Source organism: Euleptes europaea, chromosome 13, assembly GCF_029931775.1.
Source record: "Euleptes europaea isolate rEulEur1 chromosome 13, rEulEur1.hap1, whole genome shotgun sequence".
NCBI lineage: Eukaryota > Metazoa > Chordata > Lepidosauria > Squamata > Sphaerodactylidae > Euleptes > Euleptes europaea.
Window position 1 is genome coordinate 53,514,586 of NC_079324.1, and position 19,742 is coordinate 53,534,327.

At 42.7% G+C, this 19,742-nt stretch overlaps 1 protein-coding gene and 1 non-coding gene across 2 annotated transcripts; both read left to right on the forward strand.

The window, feature by feature from the left end:
• The first annotated feature begins 1,580 nt into the window (after nt 1-1,580).
• On the forward strand, nt 1,581-13,128 carry RANBP1 (RAN binding protein 1). The gene is made up of 6 exons (XM_056859285.1): nt 1,581-1,631; nt 6,095-6,231; nt 7,519-7,676; nt 8,419-8,547; nt 10,285-10,350; nt 12,482-13,128. The coding sequence occupies exons 1-6, from the start codon at nt 1,617-1,619 to the stop codon at nt 12,604-12,606; spliced, it is 630 nt and encodes a 209-aa protein (XP_056715263.1). The 5' UTR covers nt 1,581-1,616; the 3' UTR covers nt 12,607-13,128.
• Nucleotides 10,838-10,969, forward strand: LOC130486645 (small nucleolar RNA SNORA77). Its single transcript, XR_008933764.1, has one exon. It is a non-coding gene; the product is annotated as a small nucleolar RNA SNORA77 (small nucleolar RNA).
• Nucleotides 13,129-19,742: the final 6,614 nt, after the last annotated feature.

A 19,742-nucleotide genomic window follows, 5' to 3' on the forward strand; every position in this document is an offset into this window, starting at 1 on the left:
TGCCGGTCTGAGTAGACTTTGATGGACCAAGGGTCTGATTCAGTATAAGGAGCTTCATGTGTTCATGTGCTGGGACCTGGAGATCTCCCAGAATTACAACTAATCTCCAGATTACAAAGATCAGTTCCCCTGGAGAAAATGGCTGCTTCAGAGGTTGGACTCTATGGCATTATAACTTGCTGAGCTCCCACTCCTCCCAAACCCTGTCCTCCCCAGCTCCACCCCCAAATTTCCTGGAATTTCCCAACCCGGAGTTTGCAACCCTATCCCCACTGCTTGTCCATGGCCCAGGCTTGTACACAGTGCATTTGCCCTCTTTTTGCTAACATCCTTGAATCAATTTACTCCTAAATTTGAATGGGAACAAAATATTGTCGAAGGCTTTCACGGTCAGAGTTCATTGGTTCTTGTAGGTTATCCGGGCTGTGTTGACCGTGGTCTTGGTATTTTCTTTCCTGACGTTTCACCAGCAGCTGTGGCAGGCATCTTCAGAGGAGTAACACTGAAGGACAGTGTTATATTCAGTGTTACTCCTCTGAAGATGCCTGCCACAGCTGCTGGCAAAACGTCAGGAAAGAAAATACCAAGACCACGGTCCACAGCCCGGATAACCTACAAGAACCATTGAATGGGAACATTTTCTGATTCAAATTTTCCCCGGGGAAAACCCCCTCCCATCACTGCTGACACCCTGAAGACATTTATGCACGAGAGGTTTTGCCTTGGATTTGCCGCTCAATGATGCACATTTCCCCCATCCAAAATATCAAAACTAAAAAATAAGCACACACACACACACACACCCCATGCAGAGTTTTGAGAATTCGGATGGGGAAAACGTGCATCTAGAGAGCAGCAGATCCCAGGCAAAAAATTTCCTTGCATAAATGGCCACTTACTCTAGCGTAAATTTGCGTGATCTTTGAAGTGCCGCTGTGCGTGTGTGTGTAAGTGCCGTCAAGTCGCTTCCGACTCACGGCGACCCTATGAATGAAAGTCCTCCAAAACGTCCTATCTTTGACAGCCCTGCTCAGATTCCTGCAAATGGAAGGCCGTGGCTTCCTTTATGGAGTCCACCCATCTCTTGTTGGGTCTTCCCTCTTTTCCTGCCGCCACTAGGCTCCTGTTTAATTTCGCCTTAAGAGAGCGCGGTTTTGGACCCTCGTGGAAACCCCCTTCGCTTTTGCAACGCCCTTGGGCAGTCGTCCGACACACACACACACACACCCAATCTGGAGAGGGAAACAACGACTCGACCCCTCCCGTCATTTGCTTGGCCTACGTTTCTCTCCTCTCCCTCCCCCGGCGGACAGGACGGCGGGCGGGAGGGACCAAAACCGCGAGGGAGAGCCAAGCGGGCAGAGCCAAGCCTCCTTTCCCATCATCCCTTGCGGCAACGGCGCGGGCAGCGGGAATGAGGTAAAAGTGGGCGGGGTCGGCGAGCGCGAGCGGAGCCCCAGCAGCGCGTAGCCGGCGAGCTAGGCCGCACGGAAGCCGGAGGAGGGAGCGAGCGAGCGAGGCGCGAGCCGGCCTGGGAAGCGACCGACCGACCGCCGACATCACCACCACCATATCCTCCACCTCAGCAGCGCCGCCATCTCTTGCTCTGCCCCGCCATGGCCGAGACGAAGGTGAGGCGAGAAAGCGGGACAAAAGCCCGAGCGGGGGATATATGGGGGGGGGAAAGAGAAGACCCCTGAGGGCGCGACCCTGAAGATGAGGAGGGGGAAGAGAGGGAGAAATTGGAGATCAGGCCCGAATCTAGGCCCCACCCCGTGCTTACTCCATGGCGGCGCCTCCTCCTCCTCCTCATCTTTTTAACGAGAAACGGTTCTTCTCAGTCACGAACCCGAAATAATATGTTGGGGGGGGGCTTCCGGGTATGTGAGGAGCGGCTGTGGGCGGCCTCGTAGGCATTTTGTGTCTCTTTCTTTCCCCCCCCCTTAAAAAGGAAGGCCTGAGCCGCTGCCTCTTAAACCCCCCCCCCCGGACACACGCGGGCAGCAAGGCCGCGGCGGCAACGTGTGCTGCGCGCGACTCGCGGTGTGTTGCTGCTGCTCTCGGAATGCGGAGCTCCCTAACGGTTTTTTTAAATGGGGGGGGGGCGCTTCTCTTTCTCTCCCCCCTCCCCTTCCAGAGAGGCGGCTTTGGTTTGTCCTACAAAACGCCTCCAGCAGAGCCTCTTCTTGGAACAGCTTAGCCAAATTTTTGTGCAATCAGCACATATAAAGTTCGGCCCCCCCGATGTTGGGCGACTGCAGTGAGGTTAGATCAAATCACAATTTGGTCGATTTTAGTCTATTGTAAATTAGTTGGAAATTTTAATTAGGAACGTTTTTGGTCGAGCTGCTGTAATTTTTTTTTTATCTTTTTGTATAAATGACGCATGTGTTTTACTGGCTTGTGCTGTATTAATAATCTGAAATGTGATATTTAAAAAAAAACACTGTGGCAAAAGGTTGGGAAGGATGTAGAGCTAAAGTGGAGATGTCTCTGGAAAATTCAGGCAGGGAATCCTGATGGCATTTGGTGCGTGTGTGCTTTTATTGTTGGGGGGGGGGCTGTAGGTTATGTTAAATCCATCCTGATGAACCGTTTTTTGAGAACTCCTGAGCTTGCATAGGGGTTGGGTTGGCTTTGGTAGAAGATATATGTGCCCGGGGGGGGGGGAGTTGCTTTGGGTGGACACGCATACCTGCGATCTGTGTGCAATTAAAAGCAGTGCATGTGCTGAAGAAGGAAATGAAAACTCTTTTTTTCCCCTCCCCAGGCAGGTGAAATGCATATGCTTACATGCACGGCCTTGTGGTACTGGCCAAAAAGGTTGATGGAGGCATAATTGTAGCCCTTGTAGCTGGATAGAAAATGCTGCATTTTGAAAAGTTGGATGCATTCCATGGAAGCTTTTGCCACAGTACATCTATTTGGATTTTAAGGGGTTGCACAGTTCCTGTTTGTGTGTGTGTGTTCTCCCCCCAGAATCTCCCCCTGCCGTTCAGGATGGGAAGAAGCAGCCAGCCCCACGTGATTCATAGCCCGTTCATGACTCGGAAAGTAATAAGAGAAGGCGGGGAGATGGTCTCTTTGCCCATCATTTGCTTAATTTTCCTCTTAACGGTATTCCTGCATGTTAGATGTAACAATTTCTAAGCCAATATGCTAGTCATCTGGAGTGCTTCTCTTTAATATTCTTCCAGCCCAATCTTGTGTGCATGTTGGTCAAAAGTAAGACCTTTCTGTCAAGTAATTTTACATAGGATTGCAGCATTGGACACTTGTTTTCTTTTCTGGGCATTTCTGTGTATATAAACACACTAAACAAAACACGGGAAGCTATTTGGTCTTGGCATGGTCATGTTCCTGCTTTAAACAGTTTGCCATAACACCGTTGTAGTTTTGAAAATAACCAAGATTTGTTTGCTTCCCAGAATTGTTTTACTGAGCTGCAAAATGTTAAATGTTTTCTGTTGAGCTTCATTTCTGTGTTAACTTTATGAAGACAGGTTCAGAGGGTAGCTGTGTTGGTCTGCAGTAGAACAGTTAAAATTGAGTTCAGTAACACTTTAGAGACTAACAACAGTTTTGGGGTTTAAGCTAAGGTGCTACAGGACTTGGATCTAACTGCTATAGGATAAGAGTAACTGTGATGTCATCCAGTTGTGTGGATTAAGATGCACTATGTTCTATACCATTGGAAAGTATTGGATTTGGACTTTCACTGCAAGAATAAGTTTATTTGAACAGGAAAACCTTCAGCTTCCGTTTTTGGACACTGGTAGCATGACCAAAGGAGCCCCGTGGCGCAGAGTGTTAAACTGCAGTACTGCAGTCACAAGCTCTGCTCACGACCTGAGTTCGATCCCGACGGAAGTCGGTTTCAGGTAGCTGGCTCAAGGTTGACTCAGCCTTCCATCCTTCCGAGGTCAGTAAAATGAGGACCCAGCTCGCTGGGGGTAAAGGGAAGATGACTGGGGAAGGCACTGGCAAACCACCCCGCAAACAAAGTCTGCCTTGGAAACGTCGGGATGTGTTCACCCCATGGGTCAGGAATGACCCGGTGCTTGCACAGGGGACCTTTATCTTTAGCATGACCAAACTTACAAAGTTACAAATGTTACAGTGAAAGGATAAAGCCCTTTCCTGTAAAACTATGACCTTGCGATCACACAACAGAATTGATTGGTAAAACGAAATAGTTTCACAAAATGCACCGTTAACTTTTGAAATTGCGCTGATATTTGCTGGGTTTAAAATGCATTAAGATAAGTTAATGAGAAGTAGGCCTTCAGCTATCTTTGCTGAAAGCTATTGGAACTTCAGTGCTCAGTAAACGTTGTACTTTTGTGCTGAGGCTTACGACTGTGGGAGCTGGTGCCTTCCTGCTGTGCTTGAAAGTTGAAATGGGACCTTCTCTCTGATACAGCAGGACTGCTTTTATGTTCTTAGAATACTGTGTTGAAACATTTCAGAAGCATCTATGTGGTCATGCGCGGGTTTGGTATAAAAACTCGAAGCTATATGTTAGGTTATATATAATCTGATGTGTTAGCACCCCAGAATCCTAGTTGAAATGTGCTTATTTCTAGTTGTAATTATGAACAGCTGCAGAGGTTAAAGCAAAGCGTGGTTACAACCTGTGAGGCTGGGCTTTGTTTCTTCCTGCACACCCTGGTTTCCCTTGACAATCTAAGAACAATTTCCATGTGTACCTGCTTTTACTTTCACCCTTTTTCTCTGATATGGCAGTATCAGTCCCCAAGTGCAAATTCTTTAACTGGCTGTTATGATCATGGAAGGCAAAGATATACAAATTTCCAGATATACAAATCTTTCTGGTCACAACTTTTATTGTTTCTCTGACTACATCATAGACTAGATGGGTAGAGAAAAGAGAATGGAGATGGGACTAATTACAGTGTTCTTTGGTATGGGCTGTGTTGATGTCATTTTGGCATTGATCAAATAGAGGATAGATCCTACATTAGTTCTGTCCTTTGACACAGCTATGGATCTATACGGAGGGAGGCATTGTGTTTTGGTATGTCGGGATCTGTTATAGGCAGGAATCCCAAGCTTATTAATGTGATATTTGGATATGCTGTTCTGTTTTGGAAAGTTTCAGCTAAGAGATGCAAAGCATTATAAATTAGTGAGGAAATGAAGTGTATATACTTATAAGATTGAATAGTAAAATAAAGGAAATGTCACTGATTCCAGAATGAAGTAGAGAAGTGTTTAATCAATTTACTACTCAATAAAATATGTCTGCATTCATAACTTGTTACATCTTATCTGAGAAATTGTAGAACATAGTAGTAACTGTTTTAAATGTTCTGTTAATGGCCTGTTATATTTGTGTTAAAAACAAATACATTGGGCCTTTAGCAGAATATTTGGAAGAACATATTAGCAGCTTTGCTTTTAATGCACCTTGTATGTTATGTTCCTCTTGAAAAGCCAGGTTCGCAGCTTGGGAGTGCCGTTGGACACAGCAGTCCCCTTAGAAAATCAGGTGGCTGCTGTGGTGCAGGGTGCTTTTGCCCAATTTCGGCTAATGCATCAGCTTCATCCGCTCCTGGCTCAGTCAGATCTAGCCACAGTGATCCATTCCTTAGTTGTATCTCGATTTGACTACTACAGCATGCTCTACTTGGAGCTACCCTTGAAGAGTGTTTGGAAGCTGCAGCCAGCGCAGCATGCTGTGATAAGACCACTGGTCAAGGGCAGCTACCAGGAGCACATGACCCCATAGTACAGCAATTACACTGGCTACCAGTCTGCTCCCGAGCCCAATTCAACAATCTGGTGGGCACCCGTGACAGGGTCTTTTTGGTGGCAGCCTTACATTTAAAGAGCACCCTTCCCATCCCCCTCACTTTTGATCTTCAGAAGGCAGTTTTATTTAGGACTGTATTTGACTAATTTAGTTTTTATTTATTGGCAGTCCTTATTGGAGATTTTAAATTGTGGTCTTCAATGAGTTTTTTTAAATAATTGTAAGCTTCCTTGAGTTCAGCAAGGTAGAGAGGTGGCTAATAAAATTTTGTATATAAAATAATAAATAAATAAATAAATAAATGTACTCTTTCCACAGGATGCACATGAGGAACATGACTCAACAACTGACAATGTAGATGATTCTAACCATGACCCCCAGTTTGAGCCCATAGTTTCCCTTCCTGAGCAAGAGATCAGAACTCTTGAGGAAGATGAGGAAGAACTCTTTAAGATGTAAGTAGAATGATGGTGGTATATTAATAACTCTCAAGGTGTTTTGGCAGAAGGTACTAATATACTGTGTGGGAAAGTATTCACCTGTAGGTGAGGCTGGCCAGTATGTCTGTTTGATTCACTACTCTGGTGTTATCTCTTTCTAAGCTCAGGGTGGGTGATTCTGCCTCTCTCCTATATTGGGTGTGATTGGATCATTCATCTATTCATAATGCAGAGGTTTGGTGGAATTTCCTGCTTTTGGTGGAGGCTGTCCATTGCATCTCCTCATGTATTACTGCTCTGGGCTGCCTCCTGAAGAGACGGATAACTGTGTTTTGTCTTATGGCTATTTGAGTGCTGGGTTTTGACTGTAACAAACATTTCAGTTCAATACTTTCCCATTTTTAAAATGCTGGTTAAATTTTGTTTCTGCTGTTGCGTTGGAAGCTCAGTGTAAAACTGCAGAACATTAAATAAAATAGTGCCAAGACTATACATGCATGAAAATGTTGTCAGTTCAATCTCCAAACAGTATAAGCCAATGTCATATTTTCATTTGGGTCACACTTGACAAAATTATCCTGAGTGCATCCAGGTACGCTAATAAAACAAAGGAAATAAGAAAGTAGAAGGAAAAAGCAAACAAGGATAGAAATTGGTTCTGTCACTGAAGGACAGTGTTACTCCTCTGAAGATGCCTGCCACAGCTGCTGGCGAAACGTCAGGAAAGAAAATACCAAGACCACAGTCACACAGCCCGGATAACCTACAAGAACCAATGAACTCTGGCCGTGAAAGCCTTCGACAATATTAAGGATAGAAATTGCTGCTGAAAAGGTGTTAGTGGACTGAGATGGAGGGGCGGGGAGCATTTGTATGCTATCCAGAGGACAATGTTAAAGTAGTGCATTGCAAAACAGGGTAGTGTGGTCATGCAGTAGAGGGTATTCACCAGTTTAAGATTTTATTCTGTCACAGTTCTCAGTCTGAACTCAACACTTAATCTTTCACTGTTGAATGTCAAACAGTTGGCTGTTTCATAATTGCAGTGTAAACCTCTTATCAGACCCAGAAAGACATCACATTTAAGGATGTTAAAGGCAGACTTGGATGCCTCCATCTTAAACCAGGAAGTCTACTACTGCTGTCCTAGTAAAGATTTAGTACAAAACGTGTATATACTCCATTGAGAGGAAATACTAGTCAATTCTTCTGGAGACTGGCTAAAAGACCCCCTTCAACATAATGCCTGGATAGAAGTTCTGCATAGAAACTAATTCATGGCTTTTTTTTCCTCCCCTGAAGGCGTGCAAAATTGTTCCGGTTTGCATCAGAAAATGATCTTCCAGAATGGAAAGAACGAGGCACTGGTGATGTAAAACTCCTGAAGCACAAAGAGAAGGGGACCGTTCGCCTCTTGATGAGGAGAGATAAAACCTTAAAGATCTGTGCAAATCATTACAGTATGTGATTTGGTACACTGTCTTTCTAGTATGGTATACTTATTAATTTCATGTATATACCTCTGTACAGTAAAAATAACATAACTGCAGTGACCTTTAAAGAGGCAAATATACGTGAGGCTTGGAGAGCACAACAAACATGTGAGAGGTGCATGTGAGGAAAACTTCTTTCTGTGCATATAACTAAAATATTTGCTGTACTTACAGAGCTGCAACAGAAAGGGGTCAAAAAGGTATTAGCAGAGGCCCTGCAGGTGCCAGTTTCTCATATCAATGCACAGAACCCAGATCACCCTATCCCTCAAGTAGAAAGGCTACATAAGCCTTTCTGCTTACATAGAGATGGGGCAGAGGGTGCCATTCTTTGCTTTTCTGGGGTTTTGAGGGAGGCGTCCTTTGGTTTGCAGGGAACCTATCCGTGGCTTCCATATATTTTCTGACCTGAATTAAAATATGCACAATAAATAGAAATGGTGACGTGGAATAACACAGTCTGAAGTTCAGAGCAGCTCTGCAGAGTATATAGGTACTAAAAATAGCGGCAACATATTGGGATGCAGATATGCATGGGTAATATCCAAATAGTTGTGTGTGTTTTTTTCTTCTTCCAAAAGTCAAGACTAGAGCCTTAACACTAACAATCTTGTGAAGTTAACTGACATGGTGAATTTCTGGGATAGAGTATGGATTTGTTTTAGTACTACCTGTCCCCAGTCAGTTTTATTCCCTGCTTTTCCTCCAGTTACGCCTTTAATGGAGCTGAAGCCGAATGCTGGCAGTGACAGGGCATGGGTGTGGAATACACATGCTGACTTCGCAGATGAGAGCCCCAAGCCAGAACTTCTGGCAATTCGGTTTTTAAATGCGGAAAGTAAGTTACGACAAAGCTATTTAATGTTGCAGTGCGTATATAAACTGTATTCCCTATTGCATTTTATTCTTCTAGCGATTGTTCCCTGTTACGAATGGACACTTTGACATGCAAGGTTGACTGTGGCATGTGGAGCACGTTGCATACCAAACCACTTACTCCTAGAAACCAGGCAGGCTCAAAGGAATAGGGATAAGAATTATGATGGACCACACGAGGCAGACGGAGAGAAGCAGACAAAATGGTTGTTTCTCCTTTTCTGTACCATGTTTGTTTTTTGCACTAATAGGACATGAGAAACTTAACAGCATCAAAGAAATGCTAATCATCGGTTTTTGTTTTGTCTTCTGTGGCTACCTCTTTTCCTGCTCTTGTTATTCCTTTCTTTTACTCAAGCTTTTATTTGTGTCCTGGCGTTCCATAAAGCGTGTCTAGGTAAAGGTAATCCCCTGTGCAAGCACCGGGTCATTACTGTCACATCATGACATTTACTAGGCAGACTATGTTTACAGGATGGTTTGCCATTGCCTTCCCCACTCGTCTACACTTAACCCCCAGCAAGCTGGGTACTCATTTTACCAACCTTGAAACCATGTTTAGTAGTGAAGATTTTTTTTACCACATTTTGAGTCTTGGAAACTCTGAGTTACCTATGGATGCGTAGTGTTAATGTTGAGTTGTGAGCTGCATCAGCTTCCAACAAGTCTGTCACTGGATCTTGCCGCTGTCACTGGGATACCATCTGAAGCATCTCAGGAGATTCACCCAAAATCTTAGTATCACTTAATGGAATGTATATTTGGTGTACTTTATTTGTATTCAAAATACAGTTTTTAATATAAGCATTTTGTATTATTTGTGTGCTTTGATGATACCTTTTAGGGGTGGATCTCTTGTATACTGTTACGAGAGGCATAGCTAGCTGTTGTATATAGGCCATACAGATGTGGGGGTATGTTCAGGAGCCTGTATCCCATTCTTAGTCTGGGCATGTTGCAAAACTTGAAGCGGGGCAGTAAACCTGACACAGACCTTCTAAGTAAACTGCTGCTTCTAAGCTTCTAGACCAGGGTTGTCCAGACTGCGGCCCCCATGCCACATGCGGCCCAGGACGGCTATGAATGCGGCCTAACACAAAATCGTAAAGTTACTTAAAACATTTTGAATCAGTTGGTGTTAGTGTATTTTATGTGCGGCCCAAGACAATTCTTCTTTCAGTGTGGCCCAGTAAAGCCAAAAGATTGGACACCCCTGTTCTAGACTATCAATGTAGCACTTGAAATAAAAAATACATTTTTTCTGATGAATGGTGTGCTGCTTCTGTCTACCATTGAACAACAGTGACCTCCTGTGGCCATGTATGCTACTAACAGTGGTATAACAGTAAGCCATCGGACAAGTCGGGTTTTTGAAGGTCATGTCCTTACCATATAAGAATCGTAATGTGTATTCAAATCTCTAAGTTACAGAATGGTTTGGAATCTTAAGCTTTACTGCACAAGTTTCCACTGCATTTGCTTGCAGGGAAGAGGCAGCCTACAGTTGATACTGAAAATGGCTTGCCTCTTAAACTCTGAGCGTCCGTGAAAGATGCCTTTTTTGCATATGCAGTATAAGATGATAGTTCAGTTTTCATATAGACACGAGTGTTTTCCCAGGCAATCTAAGATACTAGAAACAAACATTTTGAGTGGCTAGATTCATTGCAATGTGTTTGACTGTTGCTTTCTTAAACAGATGCACAGAAATTCAAGGCAAAATTTGAGGAATGTAGGAATGAAGTTGATAAAAAGTTAAAGAAAGGTAAGAAATTATTCTTGGCTGTGTCATTCTAATGAAGGAACATACAGTCAATTCTGAGTCCCTGTCTTTCAACACTAAGCCAAGCCTTTTGATCTCTCTATGCACTAGAGCCTTGCCCAGTGTAACCCATTATCTTCTTGCTCATACTTTGCAGATCACCAGTATCAGAAAGTTGCATGTTCTGTCATTTAAGTGTCCCTGGTTGCCCAGTTTTCAGCCTCCCAGCATTCTCTCCTTATAAAAAAAAAATTACTGGCAGGCAAATTGATGCATTGCAGAAGATAAAAAGCAAGTCTACAGATTTTTACACGCTGGTTTTTGAATAAATGAGTCAGCTTTCAGACTACATATTAAAATTACATGTATGAGCTTGCAAGAAGATGTTAGCAAGTTAAAGTGAAGTATGGTCAGGTTGGGGCTTCCTCTTAGCAACTGTTGTGTGTGCAGTGCCCACAGCTAACACATTAAAAGTCTTCAGTAATTGTAGGCAGGCTCACTCTGTGCTTGACTGCAATATTCAGTCAAGGTGCTTTTTCAGCCTGCTAGAGAGAAAATCCAGGATATTGTGAACACTTCTCTACTTGTGGAAATCCGTTTCAATTGATCTTGGTACATTTCTAATATCGGAGGCACTAATTCTGTAAACTTAATATTCTGCATTTCTGAGTTACTTTTGTAAAGTATTCAGTTTCAAAACAACACTGACTATAAAACTAACCATTTCAATGTAGTTGTGCCATAGATGGGTATGAATGTAGTAATAAGATGTTCTAAAATGGCTCATAGTTCTTTGCACCATTCTTTTTACAGGAATAGTCAGCTGCCACAAAGTGAAATTAAATCACTCTTGGCTGTTATTTCCAAAGCATTTTGAATGAGAATAAAAATCCAGCTTTTCTTGAGTTCGCAGTCACAGAGGGTTGGATCCAGCCAGCCTTTTCACTGTATCGCACACAATTCCCCTCCCCACTACAACCCCCATCCCATGTGGCATTTGTCCAAGCAGTTCCCAACACAGTATTTTTGGTGGTCAAATGGGACCCTCTTTTCCCTTTTTTAACAGTGGAAAAGCTGGTTGGTTCCAGCCCAATATTTGTTTTTAAGTTGTGACGTAAGGGGTTGAGCATATAGAGGCACACTGGAAGAAGTACATGCATTACAGAGATTAGTATTATCTTGAAGATACCTGGGGGAAAGCCACCATTTGTAATCTCGGTGCAGAGCCTATGGAGTCTGCAAAGCTGAAGGTTCCAGAACAAGCAGATCATAGAATCATAGAGTTGGAAGGGACCAATCATCTAGTCCAACCCTCTGCATAATGCAGGAAATTCACAACTACCTCCCCCCACACCCCTAGTGACCCCTACTCCATGCCCAGAAGATGGCCAAGGTGTCCTTCCTCTTGGGCCTTGTATTTTTTTTCCCTTAACTTTTAATTTTTTTTCTTTTAATTTTTTCTTAACTTTTTAATTTTTTACAAGGGACTTTATAAAGAACTGTATTTCACCATTCAAAGTTTTTTTCTAAGCTTTTGCCCTTTTTTGAAGAGGTCTTCAGAAGCAAACCTGATGGGTGGCACCAGTCTAGTGCCTGCACTGAATATCCGAGTTAATATGACAGCAGAGGCTATGTCCACATATTCTTAGATCCTGCGTTATAGCAGTCATCCACTTCTTGCATTGTCTTATTTACACAGGAAAATCCCACTGCATGTGATTGCCGTGACAGAGCTGTAGCACAATATCCAGTGATGTGAGGATGCAGCCTTAGTATAGCAGCTCTGCTTTTAGTGTGGGTCCTCCAGCTTCAGCTGGCTTTCATTTTTTGGGGGGGGGACTGCCCCTTCGTTCCTCTTACCTGCAGCGATACATTTTTATCTAACTCATATGTCTTACTACATTTAGACCCTTCCCTTTCTCTAAGGAACTCAAGATGCCTACATAGAGACATTTTATGACACCACCGTAGAGAGGTTATGCAGAAATGCCTTGGGTCATCGTATAAGTGATAGCTGAGCAGAGACGTTTCGATACGAGCCATGCTCACTAGCATCAGCACCATACAGGAATAAAATATATTTCTCTTGCATTTTTATTAACACACTTTCCTGGTGTCTTAACACCTCTTTTAGCAGGAGCAGACAAAAATGATAGCGCTGATAAGGTTGCTGAGAAATTAGAAGAACTTTCTGTAAAGGGAGAGAGCAAAGAACCTGAGAAGAAAGAAGTGAAGGAGGAAACTGAAGAAAAGCAATAAATCATCTTGGGCCTTGTATTTTTTTTCTTTTTCTTAACTTTTTTAATTTTTACAAGGGACTTTATAAAGAACTGTATTCCAACATTCGAAGTTTTTTTCTAAGCTTTTGCCCTTTTTTGAAGAGGTCTTCAGAAAAATTCATTCCCCAGTCATGAAAATGTACTGTGCTAAACTTTCTTTTCCATAGTGGAAACACTTATTTATAGTCATCCAAGAGAGTGAATAAAGCTTTGAAAAATGGGACAGAACTGAGTTTTCTATATGCTTCAGATGTGTGACTGCAGTTCTTACATTTTGGGTTTCTATTTTTGAGTGCATATCTTTAGATGAAATGTGGTATAACTGAATTCTTACCAATAGGAAAGGTGCAAGTAATAAAGATGTTTCTTGTATGTTGTGTCTGAAAGCTGTAATGACTGAAACAAGATACTTTTAATGCTAAGATTTGTTTTCCTTGTCATTAAACCTTGAGTGGCCAGCTATGTAAGTCTTGGATTCTCCGCTTGAAATAACTGTATTTTATTTTTGAGGTGTGCTCACTTAGTTTCTTCCTGTTCTTTTCAAAATCCTAGTGGCATACTGTTAGCTATACAGTATTTGCTCTGTGATGTTTGACTCTTTCAGACATCCACGACAGAATATCTCTGGACCTTTACATTAGAACAGGGGAAATACCTCAACCCTTCTTCCCTTTAAAAGACTCTTGCCGGTGTATTTGATATCAGTGTATTTGAAGGTTCAAGGGTCTTCTCTGTCTCTCTTTAGATACCTCCCCCTGTGAAAAGCCACCATAAGCGGATTCTTATATTGTCAAAGGGAAAGGTGATGCTCACCAAACTAATTTCAAAATAAATTAAACTTAATCATTACTGTCGGCTTGATTTAGTTCTTGGAACCACAAGAAGTTGTTTTTACAGAAAAGAGGGGACAGTACACTGAATTTTCACGTGCTTTTATCAGTCCTCTTGTGAATGGCAAATGCTTTGCTTCAGCCCTTCAATGTGCTGCCTCAGGACACATTTGCCCACTTCCCCCATGGTGCTGTGGAACACAGACAGGATGCTGCTTTAGTTGTCTTGTTTGTGGGCTTCCTAGAGGCACCTGGTTGGCCACTGTGTCAACTGACTGCTGGACTTGATGGGCCTTGATCTGATCCAGCATGGCTTTTCTTATGTTCTAATCCTTCTGCACCCTGACTGTTCATGCCTCTTCCACACATTTTGGGTACTCCACAACTGTAATTTGCTGCTGAAATCAGCAAATTAGGGCTCGCTTCTTGCACATGAGCCTGGAGTCTTTTTTGTGTAGAATGAGGGGGAAGGGGGAGGTGTCATACTATGCTACATTAAACAGGTGGAAATATTCTGTGCTTCTGGAGTTGGTTTTTATAAAAGCAAGAGTTTGCCCATATTTAACGTAACACATCATCTGTCCATCAATTACATAAGCTCAGAATCATGACTGATACAGATTTGTTCCAGAATTGAACTGAAGCCATATTGCTAGCCATATTTGAGTAGTAGTTCTAGAACTATAAATCATTAACTTATCTATGAAAAACGAGTATATTCAATGAGATGCTGTAATTGTGTATGCAGAAATCTTTTTAAACTGGAAATGAGCGTCATTCTTGGAATTCAGTTAACTGCAGATGGAAGCAGTAACCTTGCCTCTATTGAACCTGTATTATTGACATTGCTGTGAGTATCCATTTTGAGTGTACGAGTGCATTATGTCTTTATTGCTCTAGGAACAATGTACAATAAGACTTGTCTCCCTACATATGGCCTGAAACATTCTTTAGTTAAAACATCCTCCTTTTTAAAATGTATTTATAAAATACAAATGCGTATTTCCCAGCCAATGCAGTATGCATTTGAGAGCCAGTGTGGTGTAGTGGTTAAGAGTGTTGTGCTGGTATCTGGGAGATAGAATCCCCACTTGTACCATGGAAGCTCACTGGGTGACTTTTGGCCGGTCATACTCTCTCAGCCTAACCTCCCTCACACGGTTGTTGTGAAGATAAAATGGAGGAGAGAATGGTGTAAACAGCTTTGGGTCCCCACTGGGGAGAAGGGTGGGGTATGAATGAAGTAAACAAGATAAAAGTAAATTAAAAATTTGCCTGTGTGGTCCACCCAAAATTAAAATTCATGTCATATCAACGGTAGTGCTTGCATGTGCCATCCTCATTCTGCTCACCATTTGTGAATGTAAAATTTGAATTAAAATATGTGTTATGAATAGGAATTTCAAAATCATTATACTCAATAATTAGATAACAATAAAAAGGCAAAGTGTGCTGTTGAGTTGCAACCCACTCATGGTGACCCCAAGAAGTTCTACCTCATGGGGTTTTCAGGACAAGAGATGAGGAGAGATGGTTTGCCATTGCCTCCCTCTGCATAGCAGCCCCTTTTTTCCTTGGTAGTCTCCCATCCAAGTACTAACACCAGCCAGCGTGGTATAGTGGTTTGGAGCGGTGGACTCTGATCTGGAGAGCTGGGTTTGATTCCCCACTCCACATGAGCAGCGAACACTAATCTGGTGAACTGGATTTGCTTCCCAGCTCCTACACATGAAGCCAGCTGGGTGACCTTGGTCTAGTCACAGCTCTCAGCCCCACCTGCATCACAGGGTGTCTGTTGTGGGGAAGGGAAGGTGATTTTAAGCCAGTTTGATTCTTAAGTGGCAGAGAAAGTTGGCATATAAAAGCCAACTCTTCTCAGCTTCCAAGCTCTGATGAGATCAAGCTAGTCTGGGCTGTTAGGGCTCCTGTAGGTAACAAAAGTTGCAAGTATTGGTGGAAGTTTGAAAAACTTCTGAGGTGCCAGACTAACCAAGAACTGAAACAGATTGAAATTAAAATTCATTAATGAATTAAAAACTCGCTGTTATTTGCAAAGGTTCATTGACTCTTGTTGCCAAGTAATATCACTGTTCAGTTTCTAGAGTACATAGTCTTCTGACCGTATTGCGATTATGTAAATAAGAGAAATGCTGCAGAGACAATATTAAGCCATGTATGTAATGGAACCTTACAAATGGAATACAATTTGATGACAACAATGCTAATTGTTGCTCAGGAGCTCTTCACAATTTTCAACAACAAGTGAGTTGGGAAAAGAGGCATTCATGTCTGGCTTACTGTTTTTTTAAACAATTCTTTATTTTAAGTTTAGTTTATAATAACAGCAACAACAAAAATAAAAATACAACAGCAGTAGGTTAAAATACTACTACAGTCGAAATGTGTTCCAATACTTGGTCTATAGTGCATTAGTGCTTTTTATAGAAACCTTACCATTTGTTATATTCACTTAGCAGAAAATAAATGCAAATCATATGATAGTTTTGTGGGCATCGTTTACTTTGTGATGCCCCCTTCTCCATGTATTCTAAAAAAGGCAGCTATCTATTTTAAAAGTTTATAGAGTAAGATAAGTTATCTACTCGTTTAAGTTGTGAAGATCTAAAATTAAAAGGCCCCACACCTCATACCACTGCCCAATGGAAGGTATCTTAGATTTTTCCCATGTCTGGCTTACTTTTGAGCAAACGCTTGGGTCTGGTTCTTACACAAAAATACGTTTGGTGCTTTTTTTTTTTTTTAAGTAAACTTCAAAGAGCCTTTATTCCAGGATTTACAAAGAATGAAACAGTACAGGAATGGTTCTGGTAAACTAATTCAAAAAGATTTTAAAGTATCTTTTCATTATGTTTATCCCCTTAAATGCTCAAATAAGTGGTGCTAGGGTAATGGTAATACCAAGGCCCATCTGAGTCTAGGAATCTTACCATAACATTTCATAACCAAAAGGTGGTTCTGATCAATAAAATGGTTAATTTAGAACTAGATCCGAAAGAGCCTAATGCAGTATTGTAAGATTAGCTTTCCCCCCTTGTTCTTCTACTAGAACTATTGATATCATTATGAGGTGTTCATTATCAAGGGATTAACTTTCCTGGAGATCAGCTTATCTTTAATGCTCAACACAATCAAAACCTGGACATAGGCACAGAACAATGATGGAGGCCCACCACAGTGATTCACTACCTTCAAGTAGTTCAGATCACTGTAATAAAACAATTTTTGGTCTGTGAAAGATAATGCTTGATCCATGTTTTCTTATATTGATAATTAAGGGGGCAGCAAGAAGACATGGGAAATCTGAGCTTGTGAGCTGAAACTTTCATAAAGCTAGTGTGATTGTAGTCACCATTTAGTAGGCATAATTACAACAATCTGACAAAGGGAGCTTTGACTCTCAAAAGCTTACACCCGCAAAATCTTGTTGGTCTCTTAAGGTGCTACTGGACTTGAATCTAGCTGGAACTTAACATTCTCTCAGCTTAACCTGCCTCACAGGGTTGTGAGGATAAAATGGAAGAGATGAGAATAATGTAAGCCACCTTGGGTCTCTGTTGGGGAGAAAGGCAGGGTACAAATGAAATTAAAGTATTACAATTTTTATCCAGTTTTTCCTCCAAGGTGCCAGAAGGGCATACATAAAATTCTCTCCCATTTTATCCTTACGACCTCTGTGAAGTGGGTAAGGCTGAGAAACAGCGACTAGTCCCAGGTCATACAGTGAACCACATGGCTGAGTAGAGGTTTGAACCCATCTGCCTGGCCCGATGAAGCTTATACCCCAAAAATCTTGTTGGTCTCTTAAGGTGCTACTGGACTTGAATGTAGCTGGAACTTAACAGTCTTAAAGGTGAGTATCTCGGATTCTGAAAAGGAATGAATCAACATTGGTAATGTTGGGAGTTCATGGTTCTTTAGCACGGACTATCTGCAATGTTTTCTGCAGGTGGGTGTGCTCAACAATTTTCTTGTCTACCCAAGGTGGCCATTGTTAGCTTGAGGTTTTGTCCTGTTAGGGCGTCAAAAGTAAGGGGATCAGGTTGCACATACATGTCTGTCATGTGATGACTGGCATGTGAAAATGAGTCACTGCAAATGTCCCCCTTCCCCATTCCTTGTATTCTCCAATACTTCCTCAGACGCAGTGCTTCCAGTGGGTTCAGTTCCCTAGTTGTACTGGAGGTTTCTGGTGAGGTATCATAATTTACAGGAAGAGCACATGCTTCGAATGCAGAAGAATCCTAGTCGAGCTGGGCAAAGCTTTTACCCAAGACTTTTTATCAGGAGCCAGCGTGGTGTAGTGGTTAAGAGCAGTGGTTTGGAGAGGTGGAGTCTGATCTGGAGAACCGGGTTTGATTCCCCACTCCTCCACATGGGCGGCAGACTAATCTGGTGAACTGGATTTGTGTCCCCACTCCTACACACAAAGCCAGCTGGGTGACCTTGGGCAAGTCATGCTCTCTCAGCCTCACCTACCTCACAGGGTGTCTCTTGTGGGGAAGGGAAGGGAAGGTGATTGTACGCTGGCTTGATTCTGCCTTAAGTGGTAGAGAAAGTCAGCATATAAACCAATTCTTCTAAATAGCCAGTGTGGTTTAGTGGTTAAGAGTATCGGACCAGTATCTGGGAAACCTGGGTTTGAATCCCCACGTGCCATGGAAGCTTGCAGGGTGACCTTGGGCTAGTCACATTCCCTCAGCCTTTAATTTGTGTATACTGTTGTCAAGTGTATCTTAACTCTCCTGTTATAAACCACTATGAGAGTGTTAATGTAAAGAAGAGGATACAATTTTTCAAAAATTCAAAATAAAAACTAATGATTTAGTATGTTAAATAAACAGTGCCTGGCACACCCTCCATCATTTCACAAAGGGAGAAAGGAATATGCTTGCACTAGGTAAAGGTAGTCCCCTGTGCAAGCAGGGGCTGTAGCTCAGTGGTAGAGCATCTGCTTGGCATGCAGAAGGTCCCAGGTTCAATCCCCGGCATCTCCAGTTAAAGAGACTAGGCAAGTAAGTGATGTGAATGACCCCTGCCTGAGACCCTGGAGAGCTTCTGCTGGTCTGAGTAGACAATACTGACTGATGGACCGAGGCTCTGATTCATTATAAGGCAGCTTCATGGGTTCACTGGGCCATTACTGACCCATGGGGTGATGTCACATCCCGACGTTTACTAGGCAAACTATGTTTACAGGGTGATTTGCCGATGCCTTCCCCGGTCGTCTACACTTCCCCCCCCACCCCCGCAAGCTGGGTACTCCTTTAACCGAACTCAGAAGGATGGAAGGCTGAGTCAACCTTGAGCCGGCTACCTGAAACCGACTTCCGTTGGGATCAAACTCAGGTTGTGAGCAGAGCTTTTGACTGCAGTACTGCATCTTACCACTCTGTGCCACAGGGCTCTTGTACTACCCCATGCTTAAAGCAAAGATCGGCCCCTGTGTTTCCACTCCTCTCCACGCTATTTTGTTAGACTTAACTGTATTGAGCTGGTGGAGACAGCATCATGGGTGCCTGCACAAAATGCCTGCCATAAAGGTGGACTCAAAATGGTGGGAGATTCCAAGCCCAGCATCATCCTACAATGGAGGCCTCTACTTCTGAATGTGTGGTCTCTGAAGATGCAGGAGTCTCCCAGGCTCTTCTGAAGCATTATCCTCACCAAGGAGATGGATGAAAACTGGGATCGTCCCTTTGCTTGAAATAAGAAATGACTTGGGTTCAGTTTCAAAAGGAAGAAGAGGAAGTGGTTCCCAAGCCCAGAGATGTAAGAAAATCTGAGCCTATAGGCAAGTTGAGGGTGTATGGTGGGATACCCATGCTTCAAATGAGTTCACCACTTTGCTAATAAAGAAGAAGGGTTGGTTTTTATCTGCTTATTTTCTCTACCTTTTAAGGAGAATCAATATAAAAAAAAACCAAGGTGGCCATTAAAAGCAGCACACATATATCCGTAAGAGAGACCTCAGGCTATAAAACAGCTAAAAAAGTTTTTAAAACCCTTCAATAAAAGCCTGGGTAAAAAAATGCTTTGACCTGGCACCTCTGAAGGCAGGTCACATTATCTTAATGTGTTTTTGTAAGCTGCTTTGAGCAGGACTCTGGAGAAGAGGCATAAAAGTTCCCAATAATAAATAAAATGTATGCTACCTGGGCCCTGACCTGGATGGCCCAGGCTAGCCTGATCACATCAGATGTCAGAAGCTAAGCAGGGTCGGCCCTGGTTAGTATTTGGGTGGGAGACCACCAATGAATACCAAGGT